Here is a 21,844-nt window from a genome sequence, read left to right as displayed (position 1 = left end):
AGACCTGAAAAAGCATTGGCCTCTTCCTCTTGAACAGAAGACGACTTGGTCAGCTATTTTGGGAGCATAGGGCCCCTGACACAGAGTTGAGCAGTGTTGAGCCCATCCAGTTGAGGTCAGTGATATATTCATACCAGCCATCCTATTGCAATATTTATTACAGGGATGTTTTATTGGGTGCTTATAAAATATGGTGAAGAAGTAGAAAACAAAGTTGCGGTTGTAAATATATTGCAGGAAAAGGCCTGCATTGGGACCAGGGATGGTTTAGTCAGGTAAGGAAGACGATAATATAAATCAGCTAATATTAGACTAACTTCTTGTGAGTATCACAGATTAGAGGGGTGTTGTGAAGATCTTTATGTTCCTGTCCTTCCAAGGAAGTCCTTCATATCCTTGATGGATTTCTGATGATTGTCTCTGCTTACCTATCTTTAATGCTCCCACCTTTAAGAAACCTTATCATGGCTTTCACCCCTTCAGAAAACCATTTCACATGGCTCTTTGATAGGTTTGTTTCCTTCTCTTTTCAGAGTATCTGGCTATCTTGGGTAACTACTGGCATCTTGGATGTTATCAGCCTGCCATTACCTTTGGAAACAGTGTTTGATTGCTAGTCACTGTAGATCCAATAAAGAAAACAAACACTGCAGGACCTACTAAAATCATAACTAGAAAAATGTGGGTGTAAAATAAAATATATTTATTGCCTGTAAGACACTCATCACTAGATTATAGACATTTTAGTACTAGGCAGGTCAAGTCTGGTGGCATCCGCAACTTTGCAGTGTCTCTGAAGGCTAGCTCAGCTCAGCTCAGAAGAGAATAGCAGTTTTTGATGCAAGAGGGGCTGTCCCCATTCACCAGTGGTTCACTAACTGTAGCATTAGTATCTTTGTTTTGTATATCACAAAATGGTGACAATCAGCTCTACACAGCTATGATGCATATGCAGTATTGTCAGCCCCAGCTAGTCAAAATTCACAATTCAGACTCCCAAAAATCATGAGATTGGCTTAAAAACCATGAGATGTCTGAAAATAAAAAAGCTTAGATTCTTTGCATCTGCCTTGGGGTTTAGGGCTTTCAGTGGTAATGCTTTCAATCTTTTCTCCACAACCAAGAGGGCTGGAAACTGAGTTATTTTTAAGATGGAAGTGCTCAAGATTCCCACATAATCACCTGACTCCAGGACCTAGGGTTTTAAGAAACACCAAATATCACAAGATTCACTATAAAAGTACAAGTGTTGGAAGTACTTCATATATCATGAAGTGTTACTTCCCTGTCACTCCTGCTCTTCATAACTGAACTGACTTCTTTTTCCTAGAGGCAACAACACCCCCTGGCTCTAATTGACAAGATGAGGCCAGTTGTTTTAGAGGCAATGGATTGTTTCCTCTTGTCTTGTCTCTTCCCAACCTTTCCAGAGCTAGATTCATCCCTTGGCTGGTGCACAGCTCAGTACAGGGACACAGGGGAGGCAGTTTGTGCCCCTCATATTCAAGGACGGTATGAACCAGTGCAGATCCCACACAAGTTAGGGAGCCCTTGGGGCTGCCCTAACCTCCTGTTGCATTGACCCCAGTGGGCTTTGCAGGAACACAGAATCACCAGAGCGCAGCAATGCCCTGGCCATGCTCCCCGCTTTCTGTGCCCCACCTTCACTTGTCCCACCCCAGAACACCGCTGGGGTCAGCTGTGGCACAGAGTTGTCTCTCCACTTGTGTACAGGGTTCTCGGATCCAGGGGTGTTTTCTACAGGAGGCTTGCAGCTGCTCTGTAGCCCCGTTGCATTAGCCTCGCAGATGCAAAGGAGTCTCAGAACAATGATGAATTGTGTCGCCTGCTTCTAATTCTGTCTTTTCTCTCCTCACTGCATTGTCCTCACTCCTCCACTTTCTTTTCATCCCCGTGTTTCTCTTGCTTCCTTCCCCCATTGTCTGTCTGTATAGATTAGCCTGTACAACTGTTTATTTCTTTACCTACACGCTCTCTCTGAAAGCAAGGTGGAAGCATCCCTAGTACACATCAGCTCTACCCTTTCACTTTGGTGTCAATCCACCCGTGCCCAGTTCTCCTGGTGTCCAGCTGCCAGCTGCTTTTCGCAGTGAAATGCCAGCATGGTGCCAGGCTGACCAAACTCAGATAGAAGCAGCAGCAGCACCTACACTAGGGTCGACGGAGCTGCATCTGGATTCAATGCACCACTACGCCTCTGGAATCGATACGAAGCACTGTGACCCACTGAGTTGCTTCAGTCTGACATGCTGGCCCCTTAGCCGCACCAGCAAAGGCAGCCATAATATTTAAAGCCAGTCTGCACCCCCTGAAGAAACCTCGTGTTTGTCAGTGTTGCTTGATCAGTTTAATAAGAGTATAATTAGAGCTAGAAGTACATTTGACAAGGAATGCTATGACTTCCTGTTTGTTTTGTTAGCTTGTATTCTTATCGATGGGTCATGGAGGCTCCCATGCTCTTTCCCTGAGTGATTGTGCCTATGAGTGCTTCCGTTTTGCTGTACCGTGAAGACAAATGAACAAAAGAAAAAGGGCCACTGCTCCGAACAAATACTGAAAGTGGTTTGACCCTCTCAAGGTTATGCATACTACAGTGGCCATCTGTAGTGGGTCTGCAGTGATCTTGCTTGCAGGCTGTAAAGTGGACAACAAGATTCTATAACAAGAATCTCGCTGCGTGAGGCACACAGCTTGGGATTAAGGAGGAAAAGTCACCACTGGTCTGTGATTGTAAAACCAAATTATCACAGATTGGAGGCTTTTATTTTTTTTAAAATCAAACAATCAAGCTGCCCAGCATCTATTTAAAAAATAAAAGTTATCAGCAAGATACCATTATAGATCTGTGCACATCTAAGTGCATAAAGGAAACAGAACTTTATAGACCAATAGACAAGAGTTAGGTCTTGGAAAACTGTCATCCACAAGAATAGAAAGAATATTTGTTGAGTGGCATGTCTAAATCATTGTCTTTCCTTTCCTCATTGTCTTTACTGGCTGAGAGATTTCCACCCTAATCTCTCATTCACAAAATGATTTCAGATTTAAAAAGACTGCCCTGCCTTTAACTAATCCCAACTTCAGAACCCTCAATATGATCTCTACATAAAAGATGCATTTAAAGATGTCTGTGTGGTGTATTTAATTTGCCACCTCTTAAGGACAGGGACTGTCACAGACTGTGTGTATGTAGAGTAGCTAGCACCAGGGTGCCTGATCTCAGCGAGGGCCTCTAGCTTTTACTGTAATACAGATCATAATAAGGTAAAAAATCAGAATGCATTGATTGATTTCATTTTAAATGCTTTATTGTGATGAAAATAGGAACATAGACACATAAAAATGAACACATCTGGGAAATGCCAGCACAGATCAATGGTCCATCTCGGCTAGTGTCCTGTCATCCAATGCTGGATGCTTTAGAGAAAGATGTGAGTGGCCATTGGTGCTTAACTGTGCTATACTATATCATGAGGGGAAGATGTTTTCCTGATTCCCCCATTAGACTTCCTGCTTGCAGCTTCCAGACTCACATGGCAATCATGCCCTCCTTTGCAAATGTTCTCATATTAAAAACAAATTAAATAAGCCAATCTTACTTCTCCCAAGCCGGTGACCATTCTCAGGTTCGTTTGCACAATGTACTGGCACCAGATTCATTCAGCTCAACAAAGTCAGTATGAGTTTTACCATTGATTTCTAGTGGCTTTGAACCTGGCCATGATAGAATAGGACCTTGTGGTTAATGACCAAAAAAGGCTAAGATTTTCAAACATGATTAGTGGTTTGTGGGTGTCTTAGTTGTTGAGTGCTCACCCTGACACCATGAAGGAGCTAGATTTTCAGAGAGCAGCTGCTCAACTCTTTCTGGAAAATCAAGCCTTCTTTAAAGTGTCTCAAGTTGGGCGCCCAGAATTTGAGGAATCCAAAATCACTGGTCACTTATGAAAATCTTGGCCTACAGCTCCAAGGGAGAATCTTATTGTTATTTATCATTTGTATTATAACCATGTTTTGAGGCTCCAACTGAGAGCAGGGCCCCACTGTGCTAGGAGCTGTACAAATACATAGAATCATAGAATCACAGAAGATTAGGGTTGGAAGAGACCGCAGGAGGTCATCTAGTCCCACCCTCTGCTCAAAGCAGGACCAACCCCAACTAAATCATCCCAGCCAGGGCTTTGTCAAGCCGGGCCTTAAAAACCCCTAAGGCTGGAGATTCCACCACCTCCCTAGGTAACCCATTCCAGGGCTTCACCACCCTCCTCGTGAAATAGCGTTTCCTAATATCCAACCTAGACCCCCGCCACTGCAACTTGAGACCATTACTCCTTGTTCTGTCATCTGCCACCACCGAGAACAGTCTAGCTCCATCCTCTTTGGAACCCCTATTGAGGTAGTTGAAGGCTGCTATCAAATCCCCCCTCATTCTTCTCTTCTACAGACTGAATAAGCCCAGTTCCCTCAGCCTCTCCTCATAAGTCATGTGCCGCAGCCCCCTCAATCATTTTCGTTGCCCTCCGCTGGACATTTTCCAATTTTTCCACATCCTTTCTGAAGTGTGGGGCCCAAAACTGGACACAGTACTCCAGTTTGAGGCCTCACCAATATCGAATAGAGGGGAATGATCACGTTCCTCCATCTGCTGGCAATGCCCCTACTTATACATCCCAAAATGCCACTGGCCTTCTTGGCAACAAGGGCACACTGTTGACTCATATCCAGCTTCTCGTCCACGGTAGCCCCTAGGTCCTTTTCTGCAGAACTGTTGCTTAGCCAGTTGGTCCCCAGCCTGCAGCGGTGCATGGGATTCTTCCGTCCTAACAGAAGGACTCTGCGCTTGCCCTTGTTGAACCTCATCAGATTTCTTTTGGCCCAATCCTCCAATTTGTCTAGGTCACACTGGACCCTATCTCTACTCTCCAGCTTATCTACCTCTCCCCCCAGCTTAGTGTCATTTGCGAACTTGCTGAGCGTGCAATCCATCCCACCATCCAGATTGTTAATGAAGATGTTGAACAAAACCGGCCCCAGGACCGACCCCTGGGGCACTCTGCTTGATACCGGCTGCCAACTAGATACCAAGCCATTGATCACTACCTGTTGAGCCGAACAATCTAGCCAGCCACTTAGTAAGAGCCAATCCCTGTCCCAAAGAGCTTACATCTGTGGGTTTTCTGTGGGATGTGGCTTTCTGCACAATGTGCCCTTAGTCCTGTGCATGCGGAGACAATGTTTTATACACCAACCCACCTCCTAAGCCTTCTGGGGTAGCTGATGTATGAAAAATATGCAGGTAAATTGCCCACATTGTTATAGGTTTATAAGACATTCAGTCTCAATACACTAAAATCTATTACAGCTCTGACAGCTGTTTATTTTAATTTGTCACAGAGCATCAGCATTATTGTCTGAATAGCAACAAGGACTCGGCCCATGAAGCAAACCTCAGGACTGAAAAACCAAGCTGCAAAGTCAATCTTGCTCATTAGTTTAGAGAGCTCTAAATTTAGGATTAGCCCTCATTGCATATTTCAAGTGTCTTCTTATTAAGGTTCATTCACAATTGTTCCATATGTTGCAGTGTTTCCTCTTACCAAAAAACCCCAGGGGTTTGCTCTTTTTAGTGTAGCTGAAGATCAGATCTCATTTTCCTCCTTTTCTATATTTGGAATGATTTGATTCCCTTTGCCCCTGTGCAAAGCATCCCAAAGAGCAATCAGAAGGGGCCACGAAAGACTGCAAAAACGTTTATTCCTCCTCTCCAAAAGACTTGTGGCACCATCATGCTTTGCTGTGATTGGATCTGGGTTGGAGAATGGACACAGTGAGGTCCCTTGTGCCTCTTACTAAGTGTTAGATTGTGTCTGTAGTCACCCATCAGCACAGGATGGTACATAAGCTGCATCACCCCAACTGTCCCATACTGCAGTCACAATTCCTCTCCTGCTCTCTCCTTGCTTTGGGCAGCTAAAAGTAACAGTACATTACTACACCCCCTTTACAGTGCGCAGCTATTTGAGCAGTGAGGAGGGACGGTGGGTGTAGCAAAGTTTCTGCCTATTCCTCACTGCTTCCTGCGCAACCCCTCCCAGAAGGAAGGAAGGGAGTACTTACTCCTGCTCAGCCAGACCTAAGGTCCACGTAGCCCCAGTCTAGGGCCAAACAGGGTTTTTTTTTTTACCACCTGCACAGGCACAGAGCCCAAGTCACACTCTAGCCCTGAAGGAGAAAAAGGCATGGTGCGGAGATGCTCTGCACTTCTTAAGGCACTGCTGCCTGCGTGAAGCAGAGCTCTGTAAACCCAGTGGTTTCAGAGGTGCATGTAAATACTCTCCTCTCTGTAGGCCAGTGACCCTTTGCTTTTCAAGTTCTAATGAACTCAGAAGCTCCCCATGAGACTCAGTCAGAGACACACAGTTTCCCCTGGCTGCATGTTATAAGAAACCAGCAGACACCATGAATTTGGCTGATTTTGATGCAAAACCAGAAAAATAAAACTTGTCTCTAAACCATAGCAAATCGCTCAACAAACTGGGTATGAGTGTCATGAGTGTGATAAAACCCAGGGCCAGGCAGGTGTGTTTTGCCAAGAGGATTCTGTCCACTTCTAGTGAGGAACCCCCTTCATTAGTCAAAAAATTGTGCAAAAACTGCTTTGCTCTTCTCATAGTCAGAGTAAAGAACCGGTGATGAGTACGAGGGAGTAAGTGGGACTTTCTCAGAGGATAAAATAGGCACCAGAATAAAGGTGGTGAGTCAAGTTCCTGACAAGCATCACTAATAATGGCGCTACCACGAGTCAGTGCAACAGAACAGTGGATAATTTGACAATAATAATTTTTAAAATAGACATATCACCTAGTGGATCTGGCATTTTTAAAAATACAAAATGGACATAGGAATTGCCGCACTGGACCAATGCTCCAGCTAGTGCAGTATTCTGTCACTGACAGTGGCTAGCGTCAGATACTTCAGAGGCAGGTGCAAGAAACCTCTAGTGGACAGCTATGAAATAAACTGCCCTCGAGGAAATTTCTTCCTGACCCCACCAATTGTTTGGCTTATGCCCTGAAGCATGCAACTTTATATACTTTTCCCAACTGATGTATTGCTATTGCATTGGACAGTACTGTCTAAATAATGTTTTTATAGACACAGTGTCATGTGGATATTTACAGCCCTTCTGACTGATATGAATCATATACAGAGAAGGCAGTGGTCCCACACAGTATTTTCAAGAGATGGGAATCTTCCCATTTTCCCTTTCATCCCTCCACCTCTTACTTCTTCTTCTTCTTCTTCAAAGGCCCAGAATCAAGCTGACCAATATGTCTGGCTGAAGAAGTCTGGGGGCCTGTCTCCCTCTGAAACCTGTCTGTGTTGTGATGGGAATTGCTATCTAGCAACCCTGGTAGGACAATGTGAAAAGTTCCTTTCCTCCCGAACCCTACTGTCTCTGCAGTGTTCCCAGCATCAACCAGCCCAGGGAGGTAGTAACAAAGCTTGAGACCAGAAGTCACATTCCCTATGTGGCAATGCACAGGGTTGTCATTAGACCATGAGGCTAAGCCTGTCCTAGTCAAAACAGATGATGGACAATTGGATCAATTGATCCCTTGCTTGGGAATCAGAAAAGTCAGCTCCAGTGCTTGACTTCTTGATCACTTTGGTTCACTGTGCGGTACTGGGCTGGTATTGCACAAGCCAGTCTTCCAATTTTAATGAAGTTTTGCATGTCCCAAGAGTCACCATGCCAGCACATGTATCCTCTAGCTGCACATTAGGGTTTGCACTCAAGGGATCCATCCACTTCTGTTTTTTTTTTTTTGTTGTTGTTGTTTTTGAAACACAGAATTTAGAAATAACAAACCTATTTCCCACAGTTGACTGTACATTTTTTCACATGCTGTTTCACATCTGATCGCTACTTTCCCTAAAGCAATCAGAGATACCTCCTGCAATCTGTATTCTATTTTTTCAACATTACATAATCATTGCATCCATTAGCTCCTACGAGAGTTGTGGTCTTCGTATCCTCCAGCAAGGGCTTTGTCTGTTTGTAAGCATAGTTCTTTGTTAGATCTCAGCACAATAACATAAATTTGAACAGCCCTATGACTGAAATACTGTGCTCACTGAAGTGAGTGGCTGTATTGATTCTTTCCAATGAACTGACATTGAGGCAAAGAAAGAAAGATCAAGCTAATTACTACTGGCCTGTGCACTCCTCACAGAACAGGACCTGGCTACACTATTAGGTAATGCTTTTATAGAATTCACACCTACAGGAGCAAGACTGGACTTTTTTTCCCCTTTAAGTATTACCAGCTTCTTAATAAGCACTATGTGCAAAGAAATGCCAAAGCTCTTTTCATTCGGTTATTTCTTAATAAAGGTCTCACAGCTGCAGAGATTGCTTTTCAACAAGATCCTTGCTTTTGCTCACTTTTACAGTCATGGCCCCTATTCAACCCGGTACTTAAAACACATATCTAACTCTAGGTATGTGAATGGTCACGTTGACTTCAATGTATCTTGAGATTGCAGTGGGACTATTTCACCCACTTAAAATTAGGCACGAGCTTCAGTCCCTAGCGGAAGTGAGGCCTAAGTCATGAACAGAACCATGGAAACCATTTTTAACAAACTCCAAAGCAACTGAGTTTGAAACTGAGATGAAGTGACTAGCTCATGGTCACACAGCAGGTCGGTGGCAGAGCCAGGAATAGCGCCCCGGTCCCCTGAGTCCCAGTACAGTGCCTTATTTCCTGCCCTTCACTGCATTTCTGTCTTAGAATCCACCTGTCCTGCAGGGGGAATTCTACTGAATAACAAAGTTTCTGTTTTAAAAATAAGCAAAAGTAAAGATTTCTTGCCTGCAAGACTGGAACTACTGCAGGTTATATTACTGTTTCCAAGGGCCATTTCCAGCACTAGACAGTTGCACCTGGCCATATGCTATTGCCTAGTCAAACATTCCGATTTTTTGCATAATGAGCCTGCATTAAGAGGCTTATTAGTGTTAATTCCACTGGTTTTTCATTCTCTCTCCATGCTGGGTGGAGAGATGCTGTGCCCATTAGTCATGAGTACCTAGCCATGGCTCTCTGTTGCCTCTCACCTTTTGTTGTCTTTTCCCGCTGTGCAAAACAAAGCATATTGTTCTGATTTGGGCAGCATTTTACACCCACTTTGCACTGGCATAATTGACTCGGCAAGATGCAGGGCAATGGAGAATCAGGCTGTTTGAGAGGGAGCGCTTTTTTTTGTTTAAAATCAGGAGGCCAAATAAATTAGATAGCGATGAACTCCCCTTAAAAGGGCCAGCAGAAAGCTCATTCTGTACTTCTCTTAAAATAGCCTCATTGGACTATTTGCATGACAATTTTGGGCCCGCTATAATCAGAGATTATTCAGGATTGTCATTTTTTCCCCTCCAAAATGTAAACATTTTGCATTATTTACATTTTCATGCAAATTTCTCTTTTAAGGCCTCCTCTCAATTCGTCTCCCCATCTGCAGTTTAGGAAAATCTCAGATTTCACTCTCCTGGGTATGAAAGCGTCAGCAGCAGCATCTCCAGTGTCAGCAGGAATCCTTCACATGTGACAAGTGTCCAAGCAGATAAAAGAGCTTTGATCACTTTCCGACACTTTCGGTACTTGCTTTAAGTATCAAAAAATGTTAGTTTCCATTGCATAACTCAAGGGCACATGACAAAATTCCCACTCTTCTGGCCCACCCTGTTTAGAGACAGTGAAGAAGAGTTATTCTACTATAAAATGGAAAGAAAGAAAATTAGAAAACTCACAGGATAGACAATAGGAGAGGGAATTATCAGTGAATAAAGGGCTGTGGCCTGGTTTTCAAAGGTGTTGAGCATATGTAGCTCCCATTGGCTTCAATGGGATTTATACGGGCTCAGCATCTCTGAAAATAAGGCCACCGTAGTGTCGGACATCAGATAAGAGCAGCTGTTAGCCTTTGTGGTAGGAGGGAAATGTGGGGTTCCCTTGCAGTTTCTTTGATAGCATTGAATACTGGTCCATGTAAGACAATACTGCATTGCATTTGGGGAGATCAGATTATGTTTGCACTTTGGTAAGTATACTTTACAGATAGCACTTAATTCATGTATAAGAACATTTAGAAGAAGACAATAGTGGTTCTTTCCTTCCAATTTCTGCCATTTTTGCATCAGCCACTGACTTGCCAGCTACTCCACCTTGAGTGTCTAAAAATCTGTATCAGAGCATGGACAGGTGATAAATGCCATCGGTCGTGCATGCAGGCGATCGAGTTTTCAGGCCTGATTCTCATTTACACCAATGTCCCATTAGACCCCCCTCTGGAAATTTACAGGGGCCTGGGTAGTATAAAGGAGCCTTTGTGTAACTGAGAACCAAACCCACCATGTTCAGGATCCGTCTGTCCAAATGGCTATTCTGCATACAAATCCTATCTCTTGCATACGTGTGTTATTATGGCACAAAACATGAACTGCAGAAGGGAAGGCTGCTTTTTAAAAAACAGTCCCTTAAAATCCAATCTGATTTCAAAGCAACTAACTACCAACAGGAATGAGATCATTAAGGAGTATTTTTTCAAACATGAGTTATAGGACAGCCTTGCTGGTAATGCTATAAGGCAGTAATTATAACAATGTACAGTGGTAACCAGTGTGGGTGGGGGAGGGAGGTTGATCATCATGTTATCCCTACAGGATTTTTTTATGAGCCTTTGTGAAGACCCAAAATACTGAGACCCCAATTCAAATTCAGCAAATCACGGAAGCTTGTGCTGAACTTTAAGCAGGTGCGTAAATCTATCCACATTAAAGTGTGTTGTGTTTTGCTGAACAAGAATGGACTAAAGCACATGCTTAACCTACAGCACATGCTTGAGAGCTCTGCTGAATGACGGGCTGAGAACTGTTGGCTTTATCAGGAAGCCATGACATGCATTTGCAGGAACGAATAGCGGGAGACCTTATTGGTGTCACGTTATCTCCCAACAACACCACTAGTGTGTGTCACTGCAGCGGCTTTAAACGCCTTGTCAGATTTGGTTGTTTCTTCTCTTTAATACAAGAAATCGTCACTTCTAATGATTCTTGCTGTGCAAGGAGGTCATGCTGAAGGTTGTCCTATGCAGCAAACACTGGCTCATGGGAGTTACTCAAGCACATCAGGAGGCACACTGCATTTTACGTCTGTTTGAAGGGCCTCCTTCGTGAACCCGTTAAAAAGCATAATGGCTTTATTTTAATACAATCAGATGGTGTGCTGTTCCCGTCTCTGCTTTAGAAACATGTGCTTCTGCTTCCAGTATTACAGATGTGTCAGCCTTCCTTTCAGAAGCTCTTATTCTCACGGGTCTATAACTCAGGGGTAAAAATTTGCTCCAAGCTGAAATTTTGCAGACAGGATCTGAGCCCAGGGTAAATATTTTCCCGATTTCTTTATGAAAGGTGTAGGGAAGGGGGGTTGTTTGTTGTTTTAATCCTACCCAGGCCTATGTGATGTTCAATTATATTTATACATGTGAGTGTCGCAAATACTGCACTGCAAATCTCAGCTTTTGTGCCCTTAGAAGAGCCTGTGGTTTATTTTCCAGGGAGGATTCTGATGCTAGGTAAAGCCAGCGAAGCAAACTCCAAAAGTGTATGCAGTGCTTTTGCCTCTTTATCTAGGATCTCAAAGCACTTTGCAAAACTCAAAACTTTCCTTGGAGTCAATTCACTCATTACCTTAACCATTTTACAGATGGGCAAACTGAGGCACAGAGAACTTACCTTAGCCAAAGTCACACCAATTTATAGCAGAGGCTGAAATAGACACCGACAAATCCTGAATCCCAGTTCTTTTCTCTAACCTTTAGATCACTCTTCTTCCTGACAGCAAACTACAGTCCTGGCAGCTACATTCAGCTGTTAAGATGGTTTCTTAAATCACTCCTTACATAAGACCTTTTCCATGAGGGGTGTGGAAGCAATCCGTAACAATCACTGAACCACAGAAGGCTACTTTCAGTTCGTCTAGACTTAATGGAAATATTACAAGAAAATGTAGGTAAGATATTGTGGTGCAAGGAAAGGGAGAATGGCCTCCTGATTATAGGACATCTGGGTTCTAGTCCAAGCTCTGCCACAGAGTTCCTGTGTGACCTTTGGCAAGTTACACTGCCTTGGTTCCCTAACTGTAAAATGGGGCTAATCCGTTTGTTTAGATTGTAAAGTCTTTGTCAGGTGTCTGTCTGTGCACCAAGCACAGAGGGGGCCTCTCAGTGCCACCATAATACAACTAATGATAGTTTGAGAAAGAAGGGGGTGGATCATCCTTTGTTTCGGCACCAAGACTAATGTCAGTGACTCTGGGCTGGACTCTGATCTCGTCTACAGCAGAATCAGGTCCCCTGTTTTTGGAGTGCAGAAAATCCCAGCACAAGCTAGCTTGGCCCCTACCCCTCTGCAAACAGTTCAGTTTGCTCTCTATACCAAGAAGTACATAGAGACAAGTCAAATATTTGCTTTTCACTTTGTTTACTAACCGTGAAGGTTAGGTGTAATTTTGTACTAGCTACACACTAAGAATACACAGTAGTTGATTGTAGGCTAGCCTTGTAGAATGACACAGATACTATTTTTAAAGGTATATTCCTTTGGCAGCTATTTCTTTTAGCTGACCCTGTGGTATTGGCCAGGTATCCGATAAACAAACCAAACCAACCCCATTGAATTCCTATTTTGATTACATTACTTGATAAAAGTAATACAAGGGCATTACATTTTCTTTGGATAGCTCTTAAACTGATACAGTTGCATATGTACTTTCGGGCACAGTTGAAAGTATTCCGTGTGTCTTGCTTAGTCAAGGGGTCACGACATGTAGACACCTTGAACTTGAGGAAGACAGATCTCCAGCATCTACAAAGAGATGCTTCCATTACTGACATACAAAGAACATTATTAGATGCATACAGATTCTTGGGGTGGGGAAAGGGTGTTTTGTTTTGATTTATTTAATTGATCAATTAAAATGCCTGATGGGGATTAGGCAGAGAAAGTGGCGTGATTGAGAGTTGTACATTTTGGGTCTCATCCTCTACTCAGTTACATTGGCATAAATCAGGAATACATCCAGTGATAAAGCTGGGATAAGCGAGAGCAAAAGTGGATAAAACAAATATTCAAACTCTCCCAGGGCCTTGGGAGGACGTTCCCACCTTCACTGCGACATGATTAAACAAGAAACCATGTAGCAGCTTGGAAAAAAATGATCTGGTTTTCGAATGCATGCTCACATTCTGACGGGAAACAAGGTAATGGACCAGATCCTTAGCCAATGTAACTGGACGCCACTCCACTGAAGCCAGTGAAACTGTGCCAATTCATACCAGCTGAGAATCTGGCCCTGTATTTCTCTCTCTTTCTGGGAAAGGTTTGGAAAAGATGGCTGAGGGGGTTAATTGTGGAGACTCTTACAATAGTAGGTGTTAGTGTGACTTGTGGCCAGTCCTCTGCATGTTTTGCTGGCTCTGGTGAGGCCGTGTCTCTTCAGCACAAACAAATGGAACTTTGCTGCCCATCATTCTGTAATATCAGACACTGCCCTCTTCTGGGGACCTGCAGGAGCCACCGTTAATGTCAACATTTAGCAGCAGCTACCACACAGTGAGATCTGGAATGCCACAATTGCTCCTTAAAGAAATAACTGTTACACCTCACAGAAAAGACAGTGGTAACTGTTAATAAATGTTGACTTTTTTATGGCAGCCACTGTACATCTTGCACTTTAGAGCAAGTGGATTCTGAGAGCTAGTGGGTCTTTTCCATCAGTAACTTCAGCAGTCACTGAGACCCAATTCAGGAAGGCATCCCTGTTTGGGGCAGCATTTAAGCATGTGCTTAACTTTAAGTTCCATTCAAGTCAATGAGACTTAAGTGCATGCTTAAATGTAAGCATATGCTTAAGTGCTTTAAGGAATCAGAGCCTGAGTGAATGATTGTCTTTGCAGATGAAGCATGATGTCTTAAATCTACAGGCAGAAGGCACTACAGCTGTTAACATCTTCAGTTGTAATAATCCAACAGCTTTCTGTATGTGTTTCAGAAGCAAATCCCTAGTACCTTATCTACCGTTTAACATTTCTCTTGTGACTTTCCTTCTACAGTACGTGGCATTCGCCTCCCTCTTCTTCATTCTGGTCTCCATCACCACCTTCTGCCTCGAGACCCACGAGAGATTTAACCCCATCGTGAACAAAACAGAGACTGAATTCACTGGCAACGACACCCACGTGCGACACTACAGGGAAGCGGAGACCGAGGCCTTTCTGACCTATATCGAAGGGGTCTGTGTGGTCTGGTTTACATTTGAGTTCCTGATGAGAATCACTTTCTGCCCAAACAAGGTGGAATTTATCAAAAACTCTTTGAACATCATTGACTTTGTGGCCATTCTGCCTTTCTATTTGGAGGTTGGACTCAGTGGCCTGTCTTCCAAAGCTGCTAAGGATGTCCTGGGCTTCCTACGAGTAGTCCGGTTTGTGCGAATTCTGCGAATTTTCAAGCTGACCCGCCACTTTGTGGGGCTGCGGGTCCTGGGACATACTCTCCGTGCCAGCACAAATGAATTCTTGCTGCTCATCATATTCTTGGCATTGGGCGTCTTAATCTTTGCCACAATGATCTACTATGCTGAGAGAATAGGTGCTAAACCCAATGATCCTAGTGCCAGTGAACATACACACTTTAAAAATATCCCCATCGGCTTTTGGTGGGCTGTTGTCACCATGACTACCCTGGGCTATGGAGACATGTATCCTCAGACTTGGTCAGGCATGCTGGTGGGGGCTCTCTGTGCTCTTGCAGGTGTGCTGACCATTGCCATGCCTGTCCCCGTCATTGTGAACAATTTCGGAATGTATTACTCCTTAGCTATGGCTAAGCAGAAGCTACCAAAGAAAAAAAAGAAGCATATCCCGAGGCCACCCCAGCTGGGATCCCCCAATTATTGTAAATCTGTCGTAAACTCTCCACACCACAGTACTCAGAGCGACACATGCCCACTGGCCCAAGAAGAAATTTTAGAAATTAACAGAGCAGGTAGGAAACCTCTTAGAGGAATGTCCATCTGATCTTTAACCTCCATACCTTGTAGAGATTTAAGATTCAGTCAGACTGCTTTCTTAGAGCAATGGGTAGCACATTTATCCATTATAGTCCCACCACCACACATTGAATATCATGTGTGAAGTCTAGGTTGCGGGGACAAATGGCGCAGGGGAGGCTGCTCAGCAAAATTAAGGATGAGATCATACTCCAGGAGCCTTAACTTTGGTCCTGGTCAAGGGAATACATGGTTCAAGATATTTTTGAAGAGCAATTACATCTAGTGGAAGAAAATTTTAGCATTCTACAGCCATGTTGCTGGACTCTATAGTGCATCAGGGAGGCACCTGAGAGCGGAATGCTTCCTAGCAGTGCAGGAGCTGAGTACGCAGCTCTTACAGAGATTTCTGACACAACGGGGTCAGAATTTGAAAAAGCCAGATGTTTTTTAATTTGTTTCCAGCTGTGACCCTTCAGCTGTTTTTAAACGGCAGGTATTGTGCATCTGATTAAAGATCTAGGTGCCGACTAAATTGGAGGGACGACTACACCAACATGCATATTCACAAGGCAATCCCATCTCTTTCAGATGATTAACTGCAAAGTAGAACGATAGCTTAAATTCTTGACACTAACACAAAATGACTCACTAGGAGACAATTATAGATGTAAGGATGTTAACTCCATAGCATGCAAACCAACCCATTCTATATTACACTAGAGCTTAGCATTTAGAGTTATGAAGAGTTTTGATCTACAGTAGCTAAAACATATTTGCTCCTCATGAAAGCATGGGTTGATGATCTACAGCTCTTTCAACTTTTTAGTAGTAAAGGCTGACTGGAAAAGGGATAATACTGGTCGTTTCTGGCAGATTTGTAGTAAACAGCAATGAGTGATAATCTCACAACAGGGTAGTCTTATTTTTTAATTATATGGATTCATGTCAGCAATAGAAGAAAACCCCAATGAGAGTAACATTATAATTTCATACTAATTACATTTGGGGAGAAATACTAGTCACCATGGAATATATTATAATATCCCATGGCTAGTGGTTAATTATGGGACTATCTCAGTTTTATGAGAATCCTCACATATAGCATAAAATTACAGGGCTCCAATCTGATGATTCTACCCCATAATCTACTCTACCTGTGGAATATCATCTATTTATTTACTGTATGGAAACAGTAAATTCAAAGCAGCTCACACTTAAAATACCACCATAACCATTTTGGTAGAGGTTCCAGCCCAGCTGTACAGTGTGCATTCTTCAGCCTGTTACAAAATACTTCCCTCAGCGTGTATTGTGTTAGATAAAACAGGTCACCAATAGAGTGACTCTGACTGAGCTTTAGTCACAAAGAGGCATTTTGAAAGAACTAGCTTTCACCTATGATGGTCTTGTGTTCTTATCATTTTTCACTTTGAAGAAAATTCTGGTTTGTCACTCCTCATGGGTGAGATATTGTCTCTTCATCTCATAGCCATGCATGTTGATGTCATTGAAAGAAGCACAAAGGAAGTGAGACCTTCCTTTGTGTGTGAATTTTAGGATGCCAGTGCTAATTTCTGAAAAGTGGGAGGAAGTGGACGGTGACTTTGGGTTTTTTGTTTTTGTTTTTTCCTTTTGTGCAACTATGTAAAATTCATTTAGATGGTAAAGAGCTTTCATTTTTTTTCTTTTCTGTTTTAAAACTCTCCCATTGCATTAGGTCGACTGCACTCCATGTGATAGACTGTCTCTTTACTGTTTTACCCTTCATGCACACATACAGTTTTATCTGTCCATTCCCCTCAGGTTGCAAATGCTTATCACAAAGTCATCTCCAGGCAAGGAAGTAACTTCCTCATGAGTAGATGCTTTGTGGCTCTATAAATCAGGAGGAAAAGAGGGCACTCACAAAATGGTGGGTCAGAACTGAATGTCACTCCAGCTACCCAGTTGTTGTGTGGGCAGGGAGACACCAGATTCGGAGTGGTTTAGTGGAGAGCTAGAGAATGACTTCTTACCCAGAAGTCCCTTGCTTTAAGTTTCTCCAATAACATATCCTGGTCCTTGAACTTTTGAGGACTTGGGACCCAAGAACTCTGCGAGTTCAATTCAACTCCACACCGGTATCCTGAGAATACGTGTAACTTTGGTTCAATGTGGAACTGTTTTGTCACCATGAGTGCTCTGTCAGCTGTTGCTACAGTACCTATGAAGTACTGATAGTGACAGCAAATTATCCATCTCTGCAATAATTGATTAAAAGAGTACATATATATATTTTCAGCAGCCCTATAACACATTTGTACTTCAGCTGATGGAGATGGGCTCCATAACCATGTTACTGGAGTTTTGATCCTGATCACCACTATGCACCACTGATAGCAAAATCAGATCAGATCAGAGGCGCACTGTTAAAAGCAAGCTCTGCATAGCCTTGTCTGCAAATCAGAAAGACCAGTGCATGAATCCATCTTGAGACTCACTTTCTAGAGTAATCATGTATTCCTAGGTACTGTTCTGTGTGTGAAACTTAGCGAGAGTCTCAGCATTCCGTGGAAATCCATAATGTGCAAGTAATGAATGTTCTACATACTGTAAAACCTTTGGATTAGTCACACTGCCTAGTTACAGACAACCGATTAACTGTGATTAACTAGGAACCCAAAATGGATTATTTAGTGCTAATGTCTCCAGCAAGAGATCCACCCCAATCCATATGTTTTCCCTTCAATTTCTATCTGTTAAACTCCAGTACAGTTTCATAGAACTTTGTAGGAGATACAAGACAAATAACATGTACCTCTAGCACATTCTTTAACATATAGCCTGTTTAGTTGCTTATGACTGAGACATCAAGTACAGTTATGTATGCTGTTTTTATAGCAATGTGATAAAAACTCACAAGATGGTGAAACGGGGGAAATGGTTCCACCTATTACAGTAGCCGCCTACAGAACAGGGCCCTCTTATTGGCAGATTCAGAAGCATGCAGTGGACCAAATGCTGTACTCAGTCTTGTGCATGCAACACACTGAAGTCAACAGACGTCTGAGGGCCAGATGCTGATATCTTTACTCAGGCTGACCCTGAAAGCAGAAGTTAGCCCCTAGTCTATGACTCTGAATAGCTCCTTTATGTGATGACATGGCTTTCTGGCCATTCATGGTCTGGGACTCCATCGTTCACACAGGGGTGCTCTTAAGTGGAAACTGGAACTGGTCAGAACATTTCAAAAATGTTAAGAAAAATGAGGGGGAAATTGTGAACATGCCATTATTTCTCCTCCCATTTTCTGCCCTGCTCTACTGGAAGTGCTACTGATGTAGACAAGAGATGAGCTATGCAATGGAGTCTCTCCTAGGAAATGCCCATGACAGAACATTCAAGTGTTGGGTTAATCATTTACACATAAAGGCAGTGATTCTCCACTGGACCTGAGCTCACGGCTCCTTGATTCTCAGCTGTCTGGCCCTGGCTTAAATTAAATCATCGGGGCGGGGAGGGGGGAGGAGCTTTAACTGATGCCACTAATGCAAGGTGGCTCTAAACCAGTGACAAACTGGTCGCAGCAGAGCCTTGCTCTGCCACACTTCCCCTCCTGGCAACAACTCACCATGTCCCTGTCTCTCCACTCCCTTATGTTTGGCAGGGAGGGGGCAGCTTCTGGGGCAGGAGGTGTGAAGTCATGGCAGCAGCTTGAAGCCAGCAGTGATTCCCCCTGCACAGGGGGAATTCTCCAGGGACAATCTCTGGCCACTTTAAATTCACTTTTTGCCACTTATGTAGCAAAGGGATCTGGGCAGATTGGAGAATTGGACCCAAAACGATACAAAGGAGTAGATTTCACCCATGACTAGCATGACTGTAAAACTACTTGAAACCCAGACTTGATATATGCTAAATACTATATGGGCCTAGTTGCCTATGCCTTTAAAACAAGCATATGCCTTTCCAGGCCCTGACCCCACCAAAACAGATTCTGTTGCTATTTACTATTTGTATTGCCATATGACCTAGCAGCCACTGTCAAGATCAGGGATCCAATGAGAAAGAAAAAGATAACCCTCTACCCCAAAGACTTACCGTCGAACTGAACAAGAAAGGCAAAGGGTGGGTAGAAGGAAGTATTATCTTCATTTTACAAGTGGTGTTTGGGAGAACATGAGATTAAAGTGACTTATCCAAGGCCACGCAGGAAGTCTGTAGCAGAGCTGGAGACTGAGCTGGGATGGCCTGGGTCCCAGAAGCATGCCCCTAACAACAAAAAAGACAATTAACAACAAAGAGTAATAATAATAGTAGTAACCCCTTGCACTTGTATATCACCCAAGAGTCTCAAAATGCTTTGACAGCATTAGGTCTCCTAACTAGAGCTGCATGACAAATCAAGTGAACCCAAATCTCAAAACAGAATTCAACCTAAACTGTTCAGCTTTACCGGGATTGTGCCCAAAGCCACATGCTGCCCCACGACAACATGAAACTCAGCCCAAGATCACAAACAACTGCAAAACAGGCCCAAGTTTCAGGCTGGTGACAAAGCCTCAAAACAGGCAAAACAAATCTCCAAACTACTTCGTGGGGGTTTCGTTATGAAAATTGCATGTGACTCTCCTTGTCCTCACCCCTGTGTGCCTGCCTGAAGGATGTGTTGGCTTTATGGTTATGTCCTACAGTATCCATAGGAAGAGCTGGATGATGCTGTTTGCCAATCTATAATGGTGGGTCTGAAATACTAATGGAATCCATAGCTCCACTTGATGTCTGTAACATTGCCTGCATTTTGGTGCCACGAATCAGCTGCACTCAGACGGAAACAGAGAGTGACCAGAGTTAAGCACCTAAAGAAAAGGAGATGGGTGATTTTTGTTCCCTGACCCGTGAAAGGATCTACCTAAACCTTTTCTCTATATTTCTCTATACATACACATCATTGGAAGGGAGACCTTGCAGGTGCTTTGACGCTCTCCGGAACCCGGAGATAAGGATTCCCTCCGCCGCTGAGTGCTCAGCACCCTGCCTATATTTGAGCTATGGTCTAGATAGAGAGTATCCCTGGGTGTATGTATTTGTGCAATCTGGGTAACTTCCTTGCAGCATTGTAAACAATGAAGGCTGAATTCTCCACTCAATGCAGAGCTTGGGAAACCAGGCTGCTGCTGGGAGGAATGTGGGGGAAAGGATCGCAAGGGAATCAAGGGCTGGAGAGGAGCAAAATAAACCAACACTCCATAGCTAGTTCATCACCTTTACATCTGCCGTAGCCTTTGCAGTTGTTATGCTCTGTTGCTGAGAGGGAGAATGACCAGTAGCCATGCCCAAATTCTCCCACTCTCTGCATGGGATGGGACAAGACTTGACCCTAAGAATTTTTTATTTCATTGTAACATATCGAGAGAGAGCTGATCTCCATTTTTAAATATGATCTGGGGCCACCTTTGGGTTCAGATTAATTTTTATCAATGGAAACACTGTCTAGAAAAGTTGATCTAGGCTTCATTTCTTCTTCCGCCGCCACAAATAAACCAAATAACCTGCACTCAAAAAACATACTGCCTCTGATTTTCAGGAGTGCAGAGGTCCCACAACTCCAGCTGGAGTTAATGGGAGTTGCAGGTACTCAGTGGTTCTGAAAATCAGGTGTCTTGTCCACTAGTTGCAGTTTGTGATCGTAAGCAGGTTTTATGCAACCTACACTGCACATTTTGAAGATACGAGTACCATGAATTTGTGGCCGTATACATACCCATAAATATCATGATGGTCCATTAAACCACAGGTTTGCAACAAAGGGAATAGAACATTCCACTCAAAATACCACTCAAGATAAAGAAGAATCTCAATTGACTGTAGTAGCGTTGCTGTTTCTATCCTTGCTGTAGACTAGCCACCAGATAATACATAACCACAAAGAACTGAGCAGTTCTCATTCACCCCCCAGCAGAAGACAGTGGTGCTTATGTACCCTAGATCAGAGGTTTTCAACCCATGATCTGCAGACCCGTGGGGATCCACAGACTATGTCTAAGATTTCCAAACGGGTCCACACCTCCATTCAAAACTCTTTAGTGGTCTGCCAATGAAAAAGGGTTGAAAACCACTGCCCTAGATAAACTATTATATTGGGCCTGAGTCACAAAAGGTATAAGTGGGAGAAGATTCCCTCCCCCCAGCTTCATTTTTGAATTGCAAATGGCCTTTCTAGTCTTTAAAATTCAAACGCCATTTAATAATTCCTAATCCCAAATATCAAAATTTGAATACTTATAGAAAAACAGTGCAATAACGATCACCTTGGTGTCACCCAAGATTGAACCCGGGATCTCCAGCTACAGCATAAGCTCCTACAGCTTGAGGTAAAAAGACTAAGTTCTCATGTCCGGCACCTGTCATGGTTTCATGTCTCCTGTAGGTCATGCACAGAGGGGGTTCTGTAATATCCCTTGAACAGTGGATTCCAATAGCACCTCCTAAACATGTCACTGGGCAATTATCCACCTGTGGTCTGACTTCCTGTAGTAGCAATAGAACTATAGTTTTGTTCTAATTCAGAATTTTAATTAATATAAATATCATCAATCCATTAAAATTTGAAAGACACTTAGGAAATTGTGAATGGAATATTGGTCTGCTAAGCCATGGTTCAGGTCAGGGTAACAGTGGCTGAAAGCTTTTGCCATCCAATGGCTGTTAGGAGGCTTACTTGAAAC

The 21,844-nt window shown here is 43.3% G+C and overlaps 2 protein-coding genes across 9 annotated transcripts in view; one reads left to right on the top strand and one right to left on the bottom strand.

Annotated features, from left to right (window-relative positions):
• SERGEF (secretion regulating guanine nucleotide exchange factor) overlaps positions 1-21,844 on the bottom strand; it is a 464,594-nt gene that overhangs the window by 156,603 nt on the left and 286,147 nt on the right. The window lies entirely within an intron of this gene.
• KCNC1 (potassium voltage-gated channel subfamily C member 1) overlaps positions 1-21,844 on the top strand; it is a 156,536-nt gene that overhangs the window by 119,937 nt on the left and 14,755 nt on the right. For 5 of the 6 annotated variants that reach the window (XR_012639850.1, XM_074954899.1, XM_074954898.1 and 2 more), the window contains exon 2: positions 14,197-15,130. Coding sequence is in view for 5 of the 6 variants with exons in the window: in XM_074954899.1 (XP_074811000.1) it covers positions 14,197-15,130 (934 nt within the window). In the remaining variant the exon portion in view is untranslated. The remainder of the gene's footprint in view (positions 1-14,196; positions 15,131-21,844) is intronic. The other variant, XM_074954900.1, reaches the window with a different exon arrangement.

The sequence above is a fragment of the Natator depressus genome, chromosome 6, assembly GCF_965152275.1.
Source record: "Natator depressus isolate rNatDep1 chromosome 6, rNatDep2.hap1, whole genome shotgun sequence".
NCBI classification, from domain to species: domain Eukaryota; kingdom Metazoa; phylum Chordata; order Testudines; family Cheloniidae; genus Natator; species Natator depressus.
This window is presented reverse-complemented; position numbering and strand designations above follow the sequence as displayed.